General features: G+C 44.0%; 2 protein-coding genes and 1 long non-coding RNA gene across 4 annotated transcripts; 2 read left to right on the top strand and 1 right to left on the bottom strand.

The window, feature by feature from the left end:
• Positions 1–213: 213 nt before the first annotated feature.
• LOC119131934 (glycolipid transfer protein-like) lies at positions 214–2,148 on the top strand. Its single transcript, XM_037266797.1, has 5 exons — positions 214–537; positions 763–821; positions 906–1,039; positions 1,138–1,288; positions 1,657–2,148. Exons 1-5 carry the CDS (start codon positions 435–437, stop codon positions 1,837–1,839), a joined length of 630 nt encoding a protein of 209 aa, XP_037122692.1. The 5' UTR covers positions 214–434; the 3' UTR covers positions 1,840–2,148.
• A 1,087-nt stretch (positions 2,149–3,235) lies between these two features.
• On the top strand, positions 3,236–18,292 carry LOC119131351. Its single transcript, XR_005099642.1, has 2 exons — positions 3,236–3,355; positions 15,783–18,292. It is a non-coding gene; the product is annotated as an uncharacterized LOC119131351 (long non-coding RNA).
• LOC119131350 (protein FAM222A) lies at positions 3,804–17,240 on the bottom strand. Of its 2 annotated transcripts, none has more exons than XM_037265710.1 (4): positions 17,104–17,240; positions 11,316–11,490; positions 5,474–6,441; positions 3,804–5,403 (listed from the first exon to the last, which is right to left on the bottom strand). In XM_037265710.1, exons 2-4 carry the CDS (start codon positions 11,449–11,451, stop codon positions 5,146–5,148), a joined length of 1,362 nt encoding a protein of 453 aa, XP_037121605.1. In that variant the 5' UTR covers positions 11,452–11,490; positions 17,104–17,240; the 3' UTR covers positions 3,804–5,145. The 2 variants fall into 2 exon arrangements, with proteins under 2 accessions (XP_037121605.1, XP_037121606.1); XM_037265711.1 differs by having other exon boundaries at positions 11,316–11,487; positions 17,104–17,224.
• Positions 18,293–18,559: the final 267 nt, after the last annotated feature.

The following is an 18,559-nucleotide window of genomic DNA, read 5'->3' on the forward strand; positions in this document are numbered from 1 at the left end:
CTATAGCATACAGAAATACATATAAAGAACTTTAAAATGTCTCATTTAATGAATTATGTCATGTTTGAGTGTATAGGTTAATGAGAAATGTATTAAGTATGTAAATTGGAACAAAATTCCATTGACACCTGTCGCTTAAAAGTATGACGACACAGGTGTCCCTAATGTTGTGACCGAAATCTTTCGTCATCACCGCGCGACTTGAGGAGAGCAACTTTCGAAAGTTAAACCATCGAAATCTGCTTTATATAATTTAATAAGACGGACAGAAACAAATTTAGGTGTTTTAAATGCATTTTCTAAAGAAAAGGAGGGACACCTGAGCCGAAAGGCGGCCCGACAGGCGCCTCCTACCCGGTGAGAGGCAACTTCCGGGTTGTGTTTGTACGGGAGCAGCTCATGAAGACTAGTTGGTTGTAAGAAGGACGATCAACATGTCTCTGCTTCTGGACCACAGCTTCGGAGAACTGCCTCCGGACAACTCCGTCAACACCAAACTCTTCCTGGAGACAGTCTCGCACCTTCCGTCCTTCTTCGGTAAATAATCATAGTTCACTTGCTATATGACTGAACTAGTTTTAATGAATGATGTCATTGGTGACCCCGGCGACGGGTTATACGTGTTATTTTTTCACGGGTTGACAGCCCCGTGTTGGACACTTCATTGAAGATTACGCCATTTATAAATGTGCCTCTATATGTTATAAAACAAAACAGGTAATCACCATCACATTCTAGTTAAATGTCACTTTTTTCTTTCAGACTGTTTGGGCTCCAAAGTCTTTTCGCCCATCAAGTCAGACATTAATGGCAACATCACGGTGAGTGTGATTGAGATGAATGTGTGACTTGATCATGGAAATAGTTGAGTTATTAAGATGTTATCTGTGTGAATGTGTCCACAGAAAATTAAAGAAGTTTACATAAAAGACCCGCAGCGGTACGTCACCTTGCAGCAGATCCTGGAGGCCGAGCGGCAAGACCTTGGGGCCGAGTGGCCCAAAGCGGGAGCCACGCTGGCTCTCATGTGGCTCAAGAGGTGAGGCAGCAGACACTACATTAGGTACACCAAAGCAATAAAATCAATTTTATTGGGAAGGTGTGTCCGCAACATGGCTCATTATTTATCCGTTTCAGGGGTCTCCGTTTCATCCAAGTTTTGCTACAGAGTTTGGTTGACGGTGAACAAGATATGAACCAACCCAACCTCATTCGCATTAACATCACCAAAGCCTACGAGCAGGCGCTCAAGCAATACCACGGGTGGTTTGTGCAGAAAATTTTCACTGTGAGTATTAGGAGAAAACCCACACAAGCACCTGCAGAACATGAGAACATCAGAAGGTAGTACTGTTTGTATGCAACATAGTGGTATGCAGAGCCCCCTAGTGGTAAGCAAAAGACTCATCTTAATAAATAGCCAACTTTGTGGTTGAAACTTTTTTCAATTGAGTCGAGTACATTGAAGTGTAGTTCAGTTGTATTTGACTTTTAAGAACGAAACATTTCCATTTAATCCGTTAAAATTCTTTGTTTTGAAATATTTATTCAGAAATATTTTTGGTTCAAATCGTTTAAGAATGCCCTGGCCATGAAAGTTTGCCCAGCCCTGATCTACATTCTATGAATCGCTTATTTATTTTTCCTATCTTGCAGACGGCGCTGTATGCGGCTCCCTACCGCTCCGACCTCCTCAAGGCACTGTCAAAAGGAGAGGATGTGAAAGAGGAAGAATGTCTCGAAAACCTGCGTCACTTCCTGGTCAACTTCACTGCCACTGTTGATGCTATCTATGAGATGTACGTGAGGCTCAATGCAGAGATGGACTACACAGCTTGATGTCGGAGGACAGCGGTGCCTCATTTATCTGCCTTGCGTGTGTAATTTTTATATTATTTATTTTGTTTTGTTCCTTATGACACAATTTGTGAAGCTTTACACTTGAGTGTTGCATTTTAGTGTCTTTTTAATGCAGCCCTCCTTAACATTATTTCATGAATACAACAGGTGCCTTAATATGAATGGACCAATGGACAATGTTGTCAAAAAGTATTTAAGATGTATTTAGACAGACATGATAACAAAATTACAATTTTCACAAAAGTGATATACATATGCTGTGTTTTGATTGAAGGTTGTGCTTGTTTTGTTTATTTTTGGGCACTGTAATTAGAGTTACCTAATTCTCTCTTTGATCAAATTAAATAGGACTGGTAAAAAAAAAATCCAAGAGGTTCTAAACGAATCACAGGAAACCATGTGACATTGCTCTCTTCTTATTGGTCTGCTGCGTGCTGGCGCGAAACACAAACCGGAAAAAGGCTACGGAGTACCGAAATGTGAGTAAAATGAACACTAACTGCAGGATGCAGTAAAACTGTTGATAAATTAAAGTAAAGACGTTTGCCAGGCTGCAGGAAGTTAATAGTTAAGTGCTGGTCAAGTCCTTTTGTACAGTTGAAAGGTGAGTTCGATTCATCACCTGTTTATGTGGTGACTGCTGGGAGTGGCGTCACCAGCGTTCAGCGTTATTGATAAAACAATATTAATTTCTTTAAAAAATAAAGATTTGGTTAGATTTTTTTTATGTTTACGAGCGTTAGAAATTCCCTTTTAAGAGACTACATCGTTTGGGCTCTAGAGGGCAGTGTTGGCTTGATTTGATACTCTACAGTGACGTCACAATTGTGACGTTTTGGAGCGACAACGCTTCACGTAAATATAAATTATTTTCTTTTGCCCCTTACGACTGCGCACACGATGCTTGTCAAAATATGAACTATTTTCAGAGTGTAATAATAGTCCGACAAAAATGGTTGTGTACTTTTTGCAGGTACAGATCTCGTCCGTCAAACTTGCTACCCTATCCTTCGTTTGAGTCAGCATGACTGTATTATACTGCCCCCCATTGGCCAAATCACGTAAAACAGGACCCGCAATAAATGAATGATGCACAAACTGTTTAATTGTTTACATTTTCTGTAATTATGTTCTATGAGAGAATTAAGTTGTGAGCATGGTCACTGAACCTTTGAGACATATTAAGGCACTACTGCACTATGTAATCATTTATTCTACGTCTATATAATTCAGTCAGTTTAAGAGTTGTATTGGAAGACAATTTAATTCCTCATCTTCGTGGAAAAAGAGATTAGGATCACCTTTCCTTTCTCCTTCATTTCCCTGCGCTAATCCCACCAGATCAACTCTCCTTCTCCTCCATCTGCAGGCCGCCTTATCTGAAGTATGTCCCAGGAGGTCGGAGCGGCTCCTGTTCCCCTCCCGGAGGAGCCGGGCCTGAACTAATCGTCAGCGAGAAAGGAGAGAAGAGGGGGAGAGCACGTCTGTGTTCCAGGTTGGTTTATCAGCACGGCGCCGGGGCCTGTCCTGACAGATAAATAGCATGAAAAACGCCCCACGTCCAAGCCTGCTCTACAATAGGCTCAAATCGGCAAATCACCCCCCCCGACAACTGCGCCTCAATGACAACAACACTGACCTTTAAGGCTCGGATTATTACTTATCAAGCCCGTGTTGCTGTTTTAGCCCCCTAACCAGTGAGCGGAATACTATTACATCTTCCATCTGGGTCATTTGTTTTGTAATACAGACTGGCTAATGCTGGCATTAATTTCATTTATGTGGTAGTTACTGTGGTGTATTCACATGGCCAATGTGAAGGCCACAAAGGTATGACAATCAGCTCTTTGAGATTTGCATTATTTATAGTCAGTCTAGCAAAAGAATTTTCTCATGGGGGAAAAAAATAAGATTAAAGTCAGTTAATGAATGGAAAACCACAATTATTTGGATCTACAAAAATGTCATTTACTTGACAATCCTCATGAGGAAGCAAAGGGCAAAAAAGGGACAAGTCATAATGTACATACATATTTCAACAACATACCTCATAATGTCCGTAGATATAATAATTGCACTTAATAATGATAGACACACTTTTTTTTTTCCCCCCCGCCTCCATACAAATCAATATAAATAAATATTATACAAGCAGCGCAGACACACAAGCAAGTACCAGCGATTGTGTGCAGTTGCCTCATCGTTACAGTTATAGAGAGGAAACCACAATATTAGGTACACCTGGACAGTCTAATGAGATCCAATATAAGAGCAGCATTCAAATTTCAGTAGAGTGAATTTCCAATACAGCTCTTGATATTGGGTTGGATTAAACTGTTCACCCAATATGTCCAGTGAATGTTTGGCTCTTAAAAAAGACCCCGATACAAGCAAAAATCCAGGTCAAAACACAAGAACACATTCTGCTCAACCTGACTTGCGGCGGACAACATTAAAATCAACTAAGACTTTTAAAAAAAAAAAGTGACAGAATATTTATCATACTCTAGATAAAAGCTTTACTCATCATCAGTAATGCATGACACAAAAAAATATTCACATCTTTACCCCCATGCCTCCATATAATGAGAATCATATTGGAGAAGCCTGAGTGTTCATGATTCTTGGGGAGTGGGCAAGCAATTTCAAGTACAGTAACTCTTTGTTTATAATTATTATTATATTATTATTATGGCAGACAATGGTAGCTGTAGGCGCTCTACATCAGTATGATATAATGGCAGAGGAATCAGCATCCTGGCTCATGATTATCGTTTTCCTTTGACACATAAAACCGAGAACAGTCAGTGGGCCTTCGGAACTCGGAATTCAACCAAAATTTTCAGGGGAAAAGTCAAATAATAGATTAATGTATATACGACTAATATTCTCCTCCAGTGGTTTACGAAATAATCCCTGCCCGAGTACAGTTCAGTTGTATTTAACTTTTAAGTTCAATATTGTTTGTTTTTAAGCGTTTATTTAGGTATCATTTTTATTTAAATTGTATGTGCAATACTTTGAATTATTATTTAAATATCCCCACCCATATTTAAGTGCAGTATTAATATTCAAACTTTTTCGTGACCTCATGTTCTTACGCCGCTTGGCGAACTGAAAACTGTTGTTTAATAGTTTGTCATAGTTTAAGGTTTAATCCATCCAATTCAAAACATTTATAAGTTGTGACTTAGAGTGAGGTCATTTTTGTGTGACTTCCTGAATATTTTGGTCAAACTCCGACTTCGACGACCACTGTACAAACGTTGTCGGCCGCGTCGCATCTCATCTGTAGACGGGAAGCTGAATGTGGGCGTGCGGATGATGAGAATGATGAGGCTGCTGCTGCTGCTGCTGCTGCTCCAGCATCTGCTGCGTCCCGACGGCCTCGTACCCGCGGCCCAGCATGCGCTCTTTGATGCAGGGCGGCTGGATTTCACTGATGAGGCACTCCAGAGACTGCAGACTTCTGCTGAGTGCTGCGGCGTGGCACAGACTTGCGCTCGGCGGCCCGCAGCAGGCGGTTTGCTCTGTGCCGTAGACCTGAGGGAGACATTTCCAGTAAATTTCCATACATTTCTGTTAATGGAACATTTCAATTCGGAAATTGCACCTGAGGATGAACAGGAACTGGAAGAGGGGGAGGGTGGAAATGTGTCTGGTGGTGGAGTCCGGGATGCGGGGGCGCCATGGTGCCCGGCACCTGAGAAGCGTAGCAGTCGCTATTGGGTGTAGCGGTGAGGCCGTCCCACAGCGGCGTGAAGAAGTGTCTGACCGAAAAGTGACCCTGCATGGGTGGATGTACCCCGTACGTAGAGGACGCCAAAGGCAGGCAGCTTTCGGGAGATTGCGCAACGCCGGAGTCGAGGTTATACATCCTGGTGGCTCCCTGCTGGTACACCTGATGCCTGTGCTGCCACGCGGCGTAGTCGGCTCGGGCCACGCGGGCGGCGCTCTGCGTGGGGACCACCGCCCCGCCGAATGCCATGCTACATTGCGTCGGGGGGATGCCGGCGCCAAAATCCGAGTGAGCCACGGCCGCCACCGCCTGCAGGGAGGGGCTGGGCCTCGCCTCGCCCCCTGCCCTGGTGACTCTGTTCAGCTGCCTCATCAGGCTCTGAACCTCCGCCAGCTCAGAGCGAGGGAGCAAGCCGTGATCTCCGCGAGAACAAAGCGTCTCCGCGGGAACGTCGGGCTTACACGAGTTTACGTGATAGGCCTTATGCCCCGGCCTGATGGCAAATCCACCATTCACTGGATTTTTATACGGCGTCAGACAAGCCTGGCTGTGCGCCTGTTTGGTCCTTTTCCCTTCTGAGGTTTTCAGCACGCCCTTAACCGCTGCCGCCTTGCCGATGGCCAACAAGCCCCGGTAGCCTCCGGAGTAGGGTTGCGAGTAGGGACTATAGCTCTGGCCCGTGGTGTCCAAGCCGTTCACCGTCTTGCTCAGCTGTTTGTGTTGCGGCACCCGGATGTCCGAGGGAAAGATCTTGATGCACAGCGGGCTGCTGGCAGTCTTCTTGGCAAAGGCATCTAGCTCGGCGGGGGACGGGTATCGGGAAGCCGCCGAGGGTGATTCGCCTGGAAAGGGGAGGGAGACAGAAGTGAGCGATAAGTCTCCGTCAGTCCACTCCTTGCCCAAAGTGCGCCGAGATGGCTTGCAGCAAATGAAAATGAGCACTATAGAAAATGGATGGCTGGATCGCCACGGAGTCCGCAGCCGCTGAGCTCAAACCGTGACAAAAAACGTCGAGGCAAAGATTGAATCGTAAGCGGAGAAGTCGACAGCGGGACAAACGGCGACTTGATTCAAATGTCATTAGCTGGGGTAATTTCAAGGCTGCTTAACGCCAAGCGACGATGTAAAGGTCGGAAAAAAAAAGGTGGCCCCGTTTGAAACAATAAACGAAGACCGGGCTGTAAATTACGGCCGGCTCGCGGTGTCGCTTTTATTAAAGTAGATGCGAGTCAGCTGGGATCAGCAGACTGCGGGTGTGCAATGAGAATAAAAACTACACTTCATTTAATTCTCAATAACAAAACCAATTCCAGCTTTGCGGGGGCGAGCGAGCTTGCTCCCGTCTGAAATTGATTCAGGAGTTTATTTCATTTCAGGCCCACGCTGGGTGAGACTACCCCCCCGCCATCCCCTTCTACCACCCACCACGACTGTGAAAATGATTCAATCTACACGATCCTTCCCATGAAAGGAAGAAATTAGGTGTTTAAAATGGAGGGGCGAGTACGGAGGGTTCAAACCTGGAGGGAATTCAACAAAAACACCACCAAGCAAAACATTGCTTAGTATGTGGACCACCACCACCAAAAACAATAACATCCGCCATGTCGGGAGAGACCTTAATACTCACGGAATCTCTATGGACGATCCATTTCGGATCGCTGGTTACCTCTTGACCCGTAGGAAAAATTAAAAATAGAGGTCATTGTTGTCATTGGGAAACTTGGAGTTGGGTTTTGAATGCAGCTTTGTAATCGGAATGATGTTTCATTCTCTTGAGGTCTGAAGATGAACTTTTGCCCTATAGTTCAAGTCTATATTTTCTTAACAAACCTAATTTAGTCATTGTGTTCTGAACTTTTGTATTTGTTTGAATGGTTGTATTGAAAATTGCACAACCTGAGGGAGTGTCATGCTTTCAGTTCAGGCGTTATATAATCGTTGAGGTTCAAATATTCCATTATAGAGAATCCTTAAGGTATAAATAATCCTTTTTTATTTTAATCATCCTTAGGGTTAGGATTAAAGTAATATTTTATTGATGATAAAGAGAGTCATGCTTGTGTGATAATCCGCGTCGGATGCCAAAAACATTTATAGCCTTTGGCAAATAATTTAATATTTATGAACGTAAGGGATAAAACTGTTCACATGGGATGATGATTGGACGCCCAATGATGCATTTAAAGCCTAATTGCAGAAAAGTGCTCTTATTTTCCATGCTGGATAATGTTGGCCAATTATAAGACATGGCTAATTTAGCGAGAAGAAAATCAAGACGTGGTTCTCTGTGAAAATGTCGCCGTGTGTGTGTGTGTGTGAGGAGCAGGGCGTCTGGTTTTGTTAGGCCAGAGATTAGAGCCATGTCAGAGCCGCCCAGACACAACACAGCTGCACTTCCCACTGAGGCTGCATGGCTGCGCTACTATGGAAACCTCATTAGTTAATAGGCACAGACCCCCCCCCCCAGCAGTGGGTGGGATGCTAACACAGGGCGATATTGCCTAAAATTCGTCGCAATACTTTAAGAAGTAAGCTTCGATCCGTTTAGAAGTGTTGCAATCAATTTAAATGTGTGTCTCACTATTTGGCAGCTTTTCACTCAGTCCACTCCTAGTAAATAACACTGTCATGTTTTTTGCTCATATTTTCTGCGCATCAATTAAAGATAAGCAACAAAAACAAGCAAGAGAAAGCCAAGGTCCCCCTGAGCAACCATCAAGCGTTGTCAGGTAAAGAAATGGCACGCAAAGATAATTAACAGCCCGACCTTGATCACCCAGGAACCCGCCGACCGCACGCTGCGTCACAGGCGGGGGAAAACAACAGTGTGGAAAAACAAGCAATAGCGGACGACATCATGCAGCGCTGACAAATTCTTAATTATTTGACCTCGCCATGCCGCCCCCTCACCACAATGATTGAAGTAGATAAGATTTAAAGGCGGTATTTAATTGCTCCCTCTATAGAAGTAGCTCTCATTACGGGGTCATCTCATCCTTAACAATGAAATAATTAAAGCAATGTAATTCCCCACGCACTTTTTTTTTAGTTTCTTTAACGGAATAAACAGTCAAACACGTTAAAGAGTATTTCGAAACAAATTTATGATGTCACTTAATTGGTGTCCGTTGGATGATTGGCGCACTTTCCCATAATCCCGAGTTCATCCCTCCGTGCGATCAACTTTTCACCACCGCCGTGCATTGTGGGCACGTTTCCAAGTTATGCAAACATGAATGTAGAAATATTCAGCACTTTTGTTGGCGGTGGTATGTAAATAGTCTTTCATAAGCTTTTATTCCTCCCCCTGAACAAACCCTTGCCATGCTTTCTGCCTCTTAAAAACAGGCTAATCTTTTTCCCGTGGTCACACTTGAATCCTACACCCCCTCCTCTCCAGATTAGAGCGGATACCTTATTGTTTGGGAGCAGTTAAGAGTTAATCATTGATTTACGGGCAAAACAAGCCCTTTGCACGACCTCCAGCTGTTACCCTGAGGGGACGCTTAACGCCGAGGGCCCGCTGGATCCGCCGATTCTCCGGAGAGATAACACCGGCGTTCATGCATTATTCCGTGATAATAATTTCCCAAACACGAGCGCCGCTCTTTTTTGATTTCACGCCGAATCTTTCTACCGAGCGCTTTTGCTGCGATAACAAGAGAGCGACTCGGCGCGTACTTAATTACAGCTCGGCGTATTTAGCGAGTCGTGATATTTAACATAACGGCCTGAGACCGAGCGTTGCGCATTTGTAACGCGTTGAAAAAGCAAACCTGGAACGGTTGCCATGACAACCTCCCTGATGCGCACGCTTGGCCCCGGTAAGTCCGGTCATTAAAAACCTTGTAATTAATTGGCCTTCCCTCCAGTCATCTGTTGTTTGCCGCATAACAGTCGGCACCTCAACCTGTCAATGCCGAGCTCGGCAAGCGGTGATGAACGGGCCCTCGTAGCCCATTATGCCCGTTGGGGGGTGCGCCAGATGGACGATAGTAAACGGCGTTCACCCGCTAAGTCGCGGTTCACCGTTTGGAAAGCTTTTCGTTGAATTTTAAGAGGGCTGCATATTTTCAAAATCAAGTAGCGCCTGTACAAAAGAATGATAAATATTGGCCAATTCAAGAAAAGTCATCAGAATTGACATTCACGTTATTTTTCATGACAGGCAAAATTGACCCAAGCAGTATGGAAGGCTTGAAATATATCAAAACTAGAGCAAGATAGGATGCATTAATATTTATTTGCTGTAGGGTTGCTTGTTCACGTCTCCCCTGTGGTCGTCGCAACCTCGCCGTCGCCGATGAGGGGAAATGGGAAATGGAAAAAGCAGACGCCGGCTGGGGCATGTTGACACCGGAGCACACGCTCTTGGATGTCCCTCACACTAACTCTCTATTTATGTATGACAAGTCTTCCACAAACACGTCGGAATAGAAATATACCGCCAATCCTCACGGGTCCAATGCCCATCAAAAAAAAAAGAGGGAGAATTTGATTAAATTGTAAATGATTCATTTTGGAAATTTGGCATTTTTCAAAAAACCTCAATCGTCCCCCAATTCTGGAATGACCAAGGTGCATATTTCATCTGATAGTTTATGTTCCAGAAAAGAAAAAAAAACGTGTAAAGGCGAGTGTTTACTGTGCTCCCAATCACCCCATTTTTGTCTCCATTGCATCTCGGCAAATGCATGCAGCATGACCTCGGGCTCGAACACTTAGCCCCGTGTGTGTGTGTGTGCGTGCACTCCAGGAGGCTCCTCAGCGCCCGTGTCACTCTTCATTTGTTTCCGTGGCGCCTGGCCCAGCGTGGGCAAAGTTTCCCCTCGAAACCGGGTCCAAGCAAGGCCAGCAGCATGGGGGGGGGGGGAGCGTTGAGGGATGAGGGCAAGCGTGGGGGGGGGGGGGTGCATTTTCAGGCCCGGCTTTCAAGTCGAGATAAGAGAGCGGGTCGTTCATTCACTGCCGATCGCATAATTCCTTATACAGTGGTTTCACAGAAATGGGCCTCTTGGGCTTGCGAGCTTTCATGTCCGTTCCCTTTCCATTTATTGACAGCTAAAAATGGAAATGGCTTTGAAAAGCGCAGCGAAAGGATGTCCCCATTTAACTGGATCCAACAAGGACTCATTTAGTGAGGAGGCCACACAGAGCGAGTTCCCGCCGCCGTGCTCGTGCTCCAAATGTCAGCTTGGCCGCCGTAGGGGTGCTGTGCACATCCCGGAGGGGAGGGGGGGAGGGATTACGTCCGCCTTCCCCAGGTAAACATGATGAGAACACCGACCCCCCCCCTCCGACCACCCGTTCAGCCCCGAGGCCAACCGGGCCCTTCTGTTCCGACGTTTAGCAGACAAGCTCTCCACTGATTCCCAATTAATATTTCATAACAGGGAAGGCAAAGACTTCAGCGAGGGAGAGGCAGAAATGGGAGCGTGCGTACAAGGGAGGGGAAAAGTCTCTTTACTCCAATTGAACCTGTTACATCAGAGCTTTTATGGCTCTTTTAATCGGTTCCGTGACCTCAGGAAGCATGAAACTGGAACCCAATGAGGTCTAATTACCTCAAATGCAGCACAAACACTGAGCGGAGGCTTAAACAATAGTGCAGTGATTCATCAGGGAAATTATAGTGCATTATATTTTTTGACTATCAAATGTCACAACCGATTAAATTTGATTTGAAGAGTACACAGAAAAGACTCAGACTCACCTTTACGGGTACGTGGCTGCGGCGGTGGGGGCGGCGCAGGTAGCAGCAATGGCGGCGTGAGGACATCCAGGCTTTTAGGCACGCAGGTCAAATGTTGCGACGACAGGTTCTGCCGTCTTTGAATGCAGGCCAGCATGATGGAGCTTCACGGCTGCACACAGCCCAGGTGGACCTGCTGGGGCGGGACAAGTCAGACCTTAACACGGGAAATCTTGGTAGAACTTTTTAGTTGTTCACGGGGGATTCGGAAACAGTCTTGAGATAGGCAACACTTGAGTGGTTGTCATGAAATAAAAAAATAGAAAATAAATCATTTGGGAGTGACTGTTTTAAACCATAAGCTTGCTTCCTTCTTCAGCTTTTCCAGGATGGCACTTTAACAATATATATGCACAGCTTAATTTATTCTAAATTAATTTCGCAAACCCAAAGTTATGGCTTGGTGGTCCCTGGAGCGCAGTTTGAGTACCACTAGCTTTTATGATAGCGACCATTAAAATCTCTTCCAGGCGTACTTGCCCCCCCCCCCCACTAAAGACAAACCCACTTCCAAGTCGACACCTTTAATATCCAAAGGGAGCAAAGACTCCATGTTGAAATGTCAAAACAAGCCCTCCATTAGGGAGTGCCAGGAAAGGGGGAAAGGAACAAGATGGAGAAAGGCTCTCTCCAGGGAATTCCCTTTTACTGGCAGACAATGAGACGTGAATGTTTCATTATGGCCATAATTTGAAACTGGGATGGAGTGGGGGAGAGAATACAACAGGGTGGCCATTAGCCTATAATTGAGCCAAGAACATACAAGCAATGACATTTTGTCTTCTTAACTGAAATGAGTTCAGGATTAAGGACGGTATTTACTAACCAAGTTTGGAACATCACGATAGCAATTGTAGCACTTCACGCTAACACTAACTAGCGTATGCTAATATTAATGTGATCATTGGCATATTTGGTAAATCAAGATTAAGATTTCCTATTTGTTGAAAATAACTTTTTTTTCAAAATTGCTCTGATGCAACCATTTTTGCAGGCTCTGCATGTAACACAGGCTTGCTTAGTTGCTACCACATCCTCCCTAATAGGGTCAATGGGCGCTCTTCCTGTTACAATAACATTACGGTGCGGGCTTCCAAGTGGGTCCTCTTCAATCAGTAGATAATCTGTGCTGGATACATGATGCCAGAAATTGGAGATTTTTTTTTTTTTTAGAAAAATGTCAGTCAGGCCTGTCCTCCACCACATATGCAAAGTCTTCTGAGTTCAGCTGAGTCTTTCTTTTTCTATCTTGCATAAGGTTGAAAAGCCTCTAAAGTTTAAGGTGCACAGGCGACTAATCTTCATCCGTCTCCAGTGACATCCGTCGAGGGGATAAGCAGCACAATGAAGCCCGTAGAAGGCTCACCGGGGGCGATAAAGACCGTGCGCTTTGCCGTCCATCTGCTGTCCCCTACGGTGTTTCCGATAAGGACGCTTTGGCAGTCATTTGGATTTTTTTTTTCTATCTTTTCCCCGCACGGATTATGAGATGGCACTTTGTGGGACGATAACAAGGTCAGGAGGCGAGCAGTATGGGGGCGCTTTAAATAGCGGCTGTATTAAGCTTTAAATGCTAACTAAATTTTGATGACAAAAAATATACCCGCCGGCTATTAATGTGTCGTCAAACTGGCAGTAAGAAAGCTGCTGACAATCTAATTGCTTTTTGCTGAGATAACCAAAATAGCACTCGAGCAAGGACCGCCGCCAGGGTTGGCGCGTTTCGCAATCCGCAGCGTGTGCCCTGGCAAGATCGAAGCGGTGGATGGCAACGAACGGACGGCCTTTATTGTGAACTCGCACACAATGGACCTTCTATCAGCCATTTAGCTTCTCGTGTAGTCAGAAAATCTTACCATTTAATGTACTTTACCATACAAGTAGACTAAAACAATTTTTTTTTTTAAAAATCTGTTTAAACTCAAAGTGGAAAAACAAACAAACAACAACAAAAGAGATTTTGATAATGTGTCTGTTGTGCGCCGCTATGCTAACTAGCAAGGCTCAGCGGTACGGTTACTGAAAAAAAATTAGTCGCGCCGTAGAATTGCATGCAGCGCCATCCGTCAAAGTTGGGGGGGGTCAGAAGAGCTCTTGTAAATTATGCAGGAAGCAGCGCACCTGTCTGACCCTGCGGGCTCACCTGTGGCCTCCGGCGACCCTGCGGGGATCACGGCAAATATGGCGACTAATTGCTAATCTGGGATGTGCGCCATGCTCATTCGGGAAACTGGTTGATGATTAGATAAAAAAAAAAAATAAAAAAAAAAAGAGTTGAGATGAGGCTTTTCACTCGATGGCTGGATTAGCATATGAGTGCTATGCTAATGCTCTACTGCAAAAAAAAATAGGTCACCAGTCCATACTGACATTTTTTACAGCACTAGTCCTCATTCATAACAAGTAAACTGAAATTTATCTCAGCTGACTTTTCCTACAATGATCCCACTTTTATATCATGTCAAACTATTATAATATAATGCAAACCCCAAAAAGCTCATTTAGTTGGAAGCAAGCGATTAACAATGAGCGACGGTTGTGCGATCGATGAATAACAAGCTTCTTATTGTGTAATGAATTGCTTATTATGTATGGAAGCGCTGCAGGATGCTGTCTTAATAATGGGAGGCAGCAGACAAGTAGTTTGACACACACTGACTGAAATAGACGGCAGTGCAGCTGCTGGATTCAACACCCTCCCTTACACCCCTCATACATTTTTAATAGAATCTATTACTTCTGGATTAGCCGATAAGAGCCGGCCTGCTTAAATTCTATAATAGTTTGCATAATTGCTAATCAGCGCGCCCTAGAAGAGCAGCCAATTTTTCCTTTTCTGCGGAAGATATTTTTAAGTCACATTAAGGTTTGCCGAGAGGATAATCAAACAACCTGCTCTCAACGCCGCCAAGGATGATCATTTCCTATCCAATGTATGTAAAATGCATGCCTCGGCCAACGCGAGAACAGATGTCCGGAGCGTTCCGTGGCATGTAAATCATCCTGAGCTGGAAATACATCGCCACTACTTTTCAAGTCTTAGCTTCCTATTTTTGCCGACCAGTTTATAAAAGTTGTAGTTGGACGGTGCACAAGTAATTTTCCTTTCGAGCAGATACAGAGAAGATTTGTCTGGCATTGTCGCATTTTATTAAATACTGTAAACAAACACAAGTCAAGAGTCTTGGAACACAACATTGTATTTTTGTAGGGATGGTTGATTGGAATTGTGATGAAGGCCCAAGGTAAAAGTAGCGCACAGCGAGGGGGCTTATCTTATCCTCATCCCTGCGCGCTCGTCGTCGAAGGACAACGGCTACGCGGTCCAACCCTTGCGAAAAAAAACCTTCACTTCAAACACAAACAGATGGTAAAAATGTTTAACAGACAGATAAGATCCCAACATTTGATTGCGCTCTCAACTTTCAATGTTCCGTATTCTCGAGTTAAGTTTTCAAATTGGCAAATGCGGCTTTTTGGGCGCCCACCGTAAAAAGCAAATTTCAGTAGGGTGGAAAAGTGAAAACAAGCTGATTTAATTTGAAGGCCGTATCACCCATCCATGACAACAATAATAATAAATGTGTCTTTCTCTGTCCTCAGGCCGCTTTCAGTTTACTGCTTCTCTGTAAAAGGTCAACGATTCCCTCAAACCATTAAAATCCTAGCAGCCTGTGTATGTAATGCTCCCTGTGGGCGATAACCTTATGATAACCTCGTGGAACGGTTCGGAGGGGGCCGTGGGGGGGGAATTGGGTCACTGACCCACCCTGCGAAACCTTGAGCGAGAGGCGAATAGTGATGCCTTTGATTGTAATTTGACAGCCTGGATTATTAATTTGAAGTAATGGCGGGGGCACCGGCACGCAAGGCAAAACAAAGATTAGCCCGACAGTCCTGCCCCACCCCCCCACCCACCTCCCCCGGTGACCCGCGGGGGCCTCCCCTACTCCTTAACCTCCCACCCTTAACCCCTGCTTCCCTGCCTCTGGAAAGAAAAGACTAATTAGACACATTTCAAAAGATGGCAGTCAACCTCTAATTGCACATGGCAGCTAAAAGGTGATCACACGGGCGTATATCGCTAAGCAAGCTAACCACGGGCGTCAGCCACCATCGTCAAACAGAAAGAGAGCAAAAAGCAAGCAAGCAGGAAACTAAATTACAAATGTGTCCTTTCTTGCAGAAGTAGAATCACTGCTGCAATGTTTGGCTGGAAAAATTCGAATAACCGATTGGCTGATTTATTTAAAAAAAGAAAAATATATTGAATATTCTACCCTAACTTTTTGGCCTTCCAAAAAGGCAATTCTAAGTGTACACTTGGCCAGCCTAAGTAGACAAGCATCTATAAAAATGACAATCTGAAAGCTTTTATGGCAAAGACAACGTCGTCGTTCGTCACATCCTGCACATTTCTCTCTATAGGTGGCAAAGCAGCTCTGTAATCCTACTAAATTGCACTTTTCCTCTTCGTTGTGCAACACCCCACCTCTGCCGGCCATAAACAGGATAGGATTTCACACCTGGCCAGTAATCATCTTTTAAAAAAAGAGCCCCTTTTTTCCTCCAGCGCCTCCAGTCAGCCTTCCACCCTGTGCAGAAGGCGAGGTGCGAGCACGCCACCTCCGGCCTGCACACAATGGACGCGGAAAGGCGCTTTGAGGGAAGGCGGGTTGGGGTGGAGGGGGCGCCCCGGTGGTGAATGGGCCGTGATAAAAACACTTCAAAGTGCTTCCCGGATCCACGGAGATGCTGCTGACACATGAGGCGCCTTTCAATGGGGGCACAAAAGCAGCGTCTAATGCACACACATGCACGGGATGGACTAGTGCTGCTGACAGGCAAGACCAGGGGTGGGCAAACTTTAAAGCTACAGGGGCAAATTTTGATTACTAAACAGATGGTCCAGATCATCAAAAACAAGTTAAGTGGGGAAAGAGAAGTGACACTGTTCTTATTCTATTTATTTATTATTATTTCTTGACTTGTAAAAAGTATAATTTAATTAACCAACTACTTGAAAAATACATAAAAAATATTTCTCTACTTTTTATTGTAACAAGATTTTTTCCTTTCATGTGCCAATTATTTAGTAATTATATGTAAAAACACAAGTATTCATTTTTAAACAGTTAAGGTATTGTTCAATAAAATAGAAACAGAAATGTCAAATACATAGGTACAATTGTTTATTTTACAAATATTTAATTTAATTTAAAACAAATTAATTCAACATTATAGTAAATGTTAAAATTGTTTACTTTCCAAGTATTTCTCTTTATATTTACAATTAGCTAATGAATTAATGAAAATGAAAAACAAAACTTTAAATCAATTCTTAATTAAACTTTTATGACTTACAATAAAACAATTATCCAATTATTTACAGGAACACGTGAAGAAAATATGGATATAATACGAAAGTAAACATTAAGTATATTGTCATTACACTATTATGTGAATGCTTGGTGGGGCGGATTTAAAGAACGGAGCGGACCATGTGTGGGCCCCCAGGCCATACTTTACCCATCCCCGCAAGACCCATTTAGAGGCTAGATGCAAATATCGCTTGTCACATAACAAAATATGTGCAGCGCCAGCTTCTAATTTACGGTCATTAAATCAGATAGCACTCATAAATAAGCATTAAACACCTGCCAGGCTTTCTCTCTCTATTATACGGTTTATTGAAGTGTATGCGTGTGTGTATATATGTAATATGTCGTCCCCAAAAGGGTTTTCTTACAGAGTTTTCTCTTCTCATGCGGCTTGTTTATCTTCTCCGCGTCTGGCTGGAATGAAAGTCCCAGTGTATTCCTTGCCAAAGATTCCGCGATGCCATTTAACTCCTCGACGTATCCACCCCGATTATTTTAATCCTTTTTCTACCTCTCCCCGATCTTGTGCAGCTCCGTAGCTCCGCGGAGCAAGCGCCGGTGTTTTAGTGGTGGCTCCCCCGCTCAAAGAGACGTAGCTGAGGGAAAATTATGAGCGCAGCCCCGGCGCTATGGCCAAACCGGCTCCGTACCCCGGAGCCAATCAATCAAGGCTGCCTCCGCGCATATTCCCACGGTTCGGCCAATCAGGGGACGAAAGAGGCGGGTCTAGGGCTGTGACGTCACCCTGTCAAACGAAGCACGTTGCTGTTTCGCGGAAACGCTTAAAGGGGAAGGAAGCGTAAATCATGACGGGTAAAAAAAAATCTAAAGTTTGTGTTAAAAGGCAGTGTCACTTCTACTTAAGTTTTAAGGCTGTATTCCACTGTAAGTAATAATAATAAATTAGTCGGCTTGTCCCTTTTGTGGGTTGTTTTTGACCCAATTGTTTTAAGCGCATGTATGAGGCAACCGCAAACATTCATTTTCGATTGATTAAGTAACAACCAGTCCAGTGCACCCTGCCTTAATTGCCAAATCAAATTTAAGCAGTTTGATTCAAGACTTTCATAGTTGATAATGTGACTGAATGGTTGGTAAGTTATATGTGCCCTGCGATTTTCTTGCAAATTTGATAGAGACAGGTGCTTTAAAAAATGTCTGTGGATGAAAATATTACAGGCAAGATGTCCAAATATTAAGGTGTTTACAGTTTCTTCTTTCTCTATGTTGCACTTTTTTTTTAAATTTTAGAACTGTTATTTTTTTAACCTGCGCGCGCAGGGAATAAAACATGTTATCGGCCACCTTGAATTTTTGTCATGGCCAAGAGGTTGCTAGGCAACCCGAGGACCTTCCCTCCAGGCCAGTCACCACACCCGGCCTTGAAAGTGCCCCATACATAACATTCTTGTTTGGCCTCTTATTGAGGGATAAATGAGAAAATCAATACGCCTCTTGTACCTGCCTCCTTTAAGACACAGACTGCAAGGCTGGCAGGCAACATTTGCTGTTGTCATACAAGTTTATTTCCTGGGCATTACCTCTTAAAAGTGATTTTAAAAAAAAGAAACCAAAAATCATTATTAACAGTATTAATTTTCAGCCATCACCATCATTCAATATACTACATACGTTAGGAAAGTCCATTTAGCTAAATGCTACAAGTGATGAAAAATGCCAGTGACATGCTAAAGGTTAAAATTGATTGACGTTTTGGTTCTTTTTCCTTTTGCTTACTTGTTCAGTCATCTGGTTGTACTTTTTATGAATAAAATATGAAAAAAAAAAATACCAATGTATGTTCCAAAAATTGTCTTCCCCCCA

The sequence above is a fragment of the Syngnathus acus genome, chromosome 12 (assembly GCF_901709675.1).
Source record: "Syngnathus acus chromosome 12, fSynAcu1.2, whole genome shotgun sequence".
In the NCBI taxonomy this organism is placed as follows: domain Eukaryota; kingdom Metazoa; phylum Chordata; class Actinopteri; order Syngnathiformes; family Syngnathidae; genus Syngnathus; species Syngnathus acus.